This window comes from Suncus etruscus, chromosome 4 (assembly GCF_024139225.1).
Source record: "Suncus etruscus isolate mSunEtr1 chromosome 4, mSunEtr1.pri.cur, whole genome shotgun sequence".
Lineage (NCBI taxonomy): Eukaryota > Metazoa > Chordata > Mammalia > Eulipotyphla > Soricidae > Suncus > Suncus etruscus.
The window spans coordinates 49,630,486-49,636,924 of NC_064851.1; the positions used below are offsets into that span (position 1 = coordinate 49,630,486).

At 44.0% G+C, this 6,439-nt stretch overlaps 1 protein-coding gene across 1 annotated transcript; it reads left to right on the forward strand.

Annotated features, from left to right (window-relative positions):
* The first annotated feature begins 3,872 nt into the window (after positions 1 to 3,872).
* Positions 3,873 to 4,826, forward strand: LOC126006745 (olfactory receptor 6N2). The gene has a single exon (XM_049772270.1). The coding sequence runs from the start codon at positions 3,873 to 3,875 to the stop codon at positions 4,824 to 4,826; it is 954 nt and encodes a 317-aa protein (XP_049628227.1).
* The last annotated feature ends 1,613 nt before the right edge of the window (positions 4,827 to 6,439 follow it).

Sequence of the window (6,439 nt, forward strand, 5' to 3'; positions counted from 1 at the left end):
GTCCCCAAATGCATAGGAGGGGGGCTTCTCACAGGGATTATGGGTGAGCTATAGATCCCTTCTCTAAATGTGAGCAAAAGATTCAGGTCAGAAGGGAGAGAAATCTGGCACTCTGGGCCTTGTCCCCTGTTCTAAACCCCTGCCCTTTTAGAGGCTCCAACCCCATCCCAGGGAATGTCCTGTGATTTGGATTCCTGTCTCTACATTTGCATATTTTACCTATCTTTCCTCTGCTTACTTTGGTTCTCAGCCAGTACTTTCTCTAGAGAAGAGTTTCAATGCCTCCAGTCAATTCAGGAGATGAGTATCATAAAGGATTTGTATATTTCTCTATTAGATTTTTTTACAGAAGTGTGTAGAACAATGAACATCGTTGATTTCTAAAAAAAAATAAATAAACAGCGCTGGTGAGTGAGCACAGAGCAGGTAAGAAAGTACAGAACACATTGCAGTGTTATTTACAATAGCCAGACCCCGGAAACAACCGACATGCCCTTTAATAGATGAATGGCTAAAGAAACTGTGGTACATATACACAATGGAATATTATGCAGCCATCAGGAAAGATGAAGTCATGAAATTTTCCTATACATGTATGTACATGGAATCTATTATCCTGAGTGAAATAAGTCAGAAGGAGAGAGATAGACACAGAATAGTATCACTCATCTATGAGTTTTAAGAAAAATGAAAGACATTACTGTAATAAGGCCCAGAGTCAATAGAGTTAAGGGCTGGAACAGCTGGAAGGACCGGCTTACAATTTGAAGCTCATCACAAAGAGTGGTGAATGCTGTTAAGGAAATAACTACACTAACAACTAGCATGACAATATTAAAGAATGAGAGAAGTAGAATGCCTGTCATGATACAGGCAGGGATGGTAGAAGGGGGGCATTGGTGGTAAAAACATTGCACTGGTGAAGGGGGCTATTCTGTTTATGACTGAAACCCAACTACAAACATGCTTGTAATCATAGTGCTTAAATAAAGATTTATATTAAAAAAAAAAAGAAAGTACAGGACAGGTAAAGTGACCACTGAAAGAAGACAGGGCATGTGAGTGAGCAGAGGTCAGGTAAGCACATGACAGGTGAAAGAGATCCGGCAGATGATTGAGGATGGAGCAGGTGATTGAGCAAAGGGAGCAACAGTGAGTAAACACAGGCAGGAGTAAGCGTAGGGCAAGTGACTTAGCATGGGGCACCTGAGTGAGCACCAGGTAGGTTTGTGAATGTAAGAGCAACACAGGAGTGGTCTGTAACTCTATCTTTGCATGTGTGTCTGTACCCTGACTACATATCCTAGGCATATAACACCAAAGCTCCACATCACTCTCCACAGTGTATATAAGGGTCTATATTATACTACCTGGACACTGTGTGAGCACTGCCAGGGCAGATAGGGAGGATCACCAGAATACCAGACCCTCAGGGAGTCCTGAGCAGCTTTTCCCTTCTCTGGGCTCTCTCAAGCTTGTGCCTCTGGTGCCTGAAGCCTTGGCTCCTCTAGGGACCCTGCCTTGGGGGCAGAGTCTCTGGAGGACCAGAGAGGGCTCCAGAGTGCTCAGTGAAAGCCTCTACAAATACTGAATTGCCAGGGCTGAGAGAGCTGCAGATGTATTACTGATGAGTAATGAGCTCAGGAGGGGCTCTCCACACCTGGCACCGTGGAACCAGAGCTTGCAAGGAGGAAATAAAGCCTTTCCTGCTGCATCTGACTTTGGTCATAGGATGAGAAGCAGGTGTGGATGGAGAGGATCAAGGTGGAGAGGTTGGGAGCTGAGGGCTGCTTGGGAGATGTGAGGTAATTGGAAGGTGAGGAAAAGAGAGGGCAAGCACTTATACATAGAGGGCAATGAGGAGGATATCTCATCTCATTATTCATTAAGATGAAACATCTCCAGAAGCAGTGCCCTGACCATAAGTCTCTGAGTGTCCAATTGTCCTGCCTAAAGCTGATGCTTTAGGGTTCAGAGGGATGGGATGTTGATTATCAACTATCTGCTGGGTTGGACAGTGAGAATATATTGAGGAAATTTTATGTGTCATTGTGCCTTGTCACAGATTCAGTAAAGTGGGATGGCAGTGTATCTATCTGTCTGTCCATTGGTCTGTGTGTCTTTGTGGAATCTGGCAGCTCTGTAAGCCTGAATCATGTTTGTGTGTGGCTGAAGACAAGATGGCTAAGTGCCTGACATGGCTCCCTGCACAAATGTGGCTGTGTGTGTGGCTCTATCTGTCCATCTGTCTATCCATCTGTCTATATATCTGTGGAATTTATAGCTCCACAGGTACTCTAAACTGTTCCTTGTACATAGCTGAGAAAAAGATGACCATTTGTCTGTCATGACTCCATGCATGTGAATAGTTATGGCTGTGGAGCATGGAACACCCTGATTGTGCTCTCAACTATGTCTGTCCCTTCTTTATTTCCTCAGTGCAACACTAGCAATTCTCTTTCTTGCTGCTACTCAGTGTTTGTAATTAATTTCTAGGATTCTGTCAGTCCCTTTGACTCTGTGGGCTCTGTAGACTCCTATTTTTTTCTTTTCCACTGAGCTCTGCTCTTAGAAAGACTCAGCTCCAAGGCCTCTTCCTCTCAGGGTCTTCGTAAACTTCCTGAGTATCCCAATCATGGCTAAACCCCAGTTTGTGAGCACCCCATGCAGTCCCCCAGTATGCAAACTTTCTCATGCATGTCCCCAAACTTTGACTCCCACATGTGGATCCCTAGAATGTGAACCATTATGCTAATAGTCTGTGACACCCATAAAGAACCCAGCCTCTTATTTCCATGCTGATCCCAGACTGTAAGCCCTCATGCAGATTTCTGGCCTAAGAACCGATGCTGATATGCTGTCTTTGAATCTTTATTATAGTCCCCCAGTCTGTGATCCCCATGCTGACCCCCCAAAATGTGAACCCCCAAGCAGTCTCTTAGTCTATGAGCCCTGATTAATACACTCCAGTCTGTGACTCTCCCAATGTTTACCAGAGACCTTAGGTCCCATGTGGCAGGGCTCCACCTTGATGAATCTCTGTGTCTTGTATCTGAGTCTTCCATAAACATTTCCAGAGCAGATCGTATGATAAAAAGAACTCAGTGATACATTCACCTCACCCAGAAAGTCACCTCTAGATCCCCCATAGGGGAGATAAAGGGATATATTGACAGTGACAGGCAGCTAAATGTTTGGGATTGAAAATTGCTGGACAAAATATTTAGAGATAGGGGAGACTGTTTGGCAGACATAATGTTGGAAAGAGTGTTTGGGGTCAGAATATTGAGGGGTAGGGATAAAGTTTTTGCGGGATGTAATAGTGGGATCGGGGGAGTTGTCAGATGTTGAGGAGAAAACAGTGCTAGAAAACAGAAGTCAGGGAGGGACAGGCACTCCATGGTAGGGGAATGCCTGTATGAGGTGGTGGCATAGTTTAGGCTGGTCTGTGATGTGCTTTTTCTGGGTTTTAAGAAATGACTAGAAATACCTTAGTTCTCACTGTATGTTTCTTTGTCTGCCAGGCAGAAAGATGAACATTCTCATCTCACTGGATAAAGGATAATTAGTAAATGCTGAATACAAAGTCCTTGGGTGATTGTAGACACCTTTTCTGGGCCTTGGAGAAGTAGGCAATTGGGTAAAGGGGAGAAATAGTCCTTCCTGTAAAACACAGTGAGTAGGGAGGATTGTGAGTTCAGAGACAACTGAGCTAAGAGGCATCTGAGCTGGGAGAAGTCTGAGATGGAAGGAGCCTGAGCTGGGAAGAGTCTGAGCAACGAGGAGTGTGGGCTAGAAAGAGTCTAAGATGGGAGCAGTTTGAGTTGAGAAGTTGCATGAGTCCTTGTCTTGCCCTCTCCACAACAGTCCACATGGAGCTGCACAACAGCTCCCACATAGTGGAATTTGTGCTGCTTGGCTTCCCCCAGGTGGGCCACATCCAGGGCTGGCTCTTCCTCCTACTGCTAGTGGCCTACCTGTTCACCATCTGTGGCAACCTACTTATCTTCCTGGTCATCCGGCTGGATGCAGCACTGCACACACCCATGTACCACTTTGTCAGTGTGCTGTCCTTCCTGGAGCTGTGGTACACGGCCACCACCATCCCAAAGATGCTGGCCAATCTGCTCAGTGAGAAAAAGACCATTTCTTTTGCAGGATGCCTCCTGCAGACATACTTCTTCCATTCCCTCGGGGCCTCTGAATGCTACCTACTCACTGCCATGGCCTATGACCGCTATCTGGCCATCTGCCGGCCCCTGCATTACCCATCCATCATGACCCCAATGCTCTGCTTCAAGATGGCAGCTGGCTGCTGGACATGTGGCTTCCTCTGTCCCATCTCTGAGGTCATTCTGGTGTCCCAGCTCCCCTTTTGTGGTGACAATAAAATCCCTCACATCTTCTGTGATTTCCCCCCTTTGCTGAGTCTCGCTTGCAAGGACACATCCACCAATGTGCTTGTCGACTTTGCCATCAATGCCTTCATCATCCTTATTACCTTCCTTTTCATCATGACTTCCTACGGGAGGATCATTGGAGCGGTCTTGAAAATCCAGACAACAGCCGGAAGGAAGAAGGCCTTCTCCACTTGTGCCTCCCACCTCATTGTGGTGCTCATCTTCTTTGGGAGCATCATCTTCATGTATGTGCGCCTCAAGAAGAGCTACTCGCTGACTATGGACAGGACACTGGCTGTTGTCTACTCTGTCCTCACCCCTCTGGCAAACCCTATCATTTATAGCCTCAGAAACAAGGAGCTCATCAAGGCCATTAAGAGGACCATCTTCCGCAAAGGGGACAAAAGCAACCCCTCTCACCATTGACCTCCCCAAAGACATTCATTCAATCACACTGGTCCTTTTGTTGGACTCACATTGGTCTTCATGGTTATCCTGGCCAGAAAATGTCTCCTGTAGGCATTTGAAACAATTCTGAATGTCTAACTACCTTGCTCCTCTCTGCTCTAAAGTCTGATGCTCTCCATAGCTCTTATCTGAATGCAGACAGTTCTGACATAATGAATAGTTCTGCATTGGCTCTGTGCTCTTATGACTTATTCCCAGGTATATCCTCAGTGTGTCCCAGTCTTTTCTGTCCTATAGAACCAGGGGATGATTCTACTGACCTCCCCAGGATCTCTAGGCCCAAGCATCAGTATCACAAAATCTGAGCACCTACTCTTCAGGTCAGTAAGTATTGTGAGAATGGTACAGGTTCCCAAGCACGGACAGGGAGGCTGCCTAAAAAGTCAGGGATGGAAGATACTGGACAAAGGTTAAGACACTTGCCTTACATGCGTCTGATGCTGTTTCTGTTCCTGACACCAACTAATCACTGGCAGGATATACCCAGAAGCAGTCCCTGAGCAATGTTAGATATGGCTTAACAATCTCCCAATGTGTCTGAAAAATCTCAGATAAAAACTGCAGTAATACAGTTGAGAAACACAGAGATTTTTATAATGGTAGGAACTTAGTGAAGTGTTAATATAGTATTTGTATAATAAATATTAAAATGAATTTCAAATTCTTTTGTATGTTGAGTAAATTACTAATAATTAAGGAAAATTATTTGATGTCAAATAAACAAATTAACCCAGGCAAGAAAATGCAAATATAAACCAGATTTAGGAAGTTTGAAATTGTATGCATTTAGATTTTTCTTTCATTAAAAAAATTAATACATGGGGTTAGCAAGATAACATAGAGATTAAAAGGCTTTTATTTTGCACACAGATGATCCTGCTTCACAGCCTGCCACCACATATGTCTCTCTAATCCTCACTAGAATTGATCCTTGGACACAGAGTAATTCCTGAGAACCACCAGGTGTAATCTCTAAGCAAACAACAACAAAAAATGAAATACAAAGAAAATTCACTTTTTTCTGTAGAATATCTATAAGTTGAGATAAACACATTGTGTAGTGTAACCACTAATGCAATCACAATATGTCATGGACTGCTTGGTCGGGACATGGGGATTTCTTGGTGTCACTGGTCAAAAAGTTGTGTGTGCATTAATTTAGCAGAAATGAAATCAGAGATACAGACACTCATAAGTAAAGTTCCATCTTGACTCTTTATTCTAGTCTAGTCTTTCTGGGCTAGAGCAGAACACATAAAAAATTTCTTGGCAAGGCATTACAATTGCAGATATACCCATTTAGTTTTCTCACTGGACCCTAACCATAAAGCCCAGGATAAGCTGTATGCTTATCTTTATGGACCCAGGGCATGGGTGTTCCTTCAGGAAGGTCAGTTTTGGCCTAGTTCCAGTTTATGCTGAACTGGGGGCTGAAATATTAACTCTTGATATGACTACACATAAGTTAACAGCAAAGATAGATTTGAGAGTGGTAATTATTCTGTAAGACTAAATAAATAATATTTGAATCTACACAAATGTTCTTAAGGTGTTTTTATATAAATCTGAGT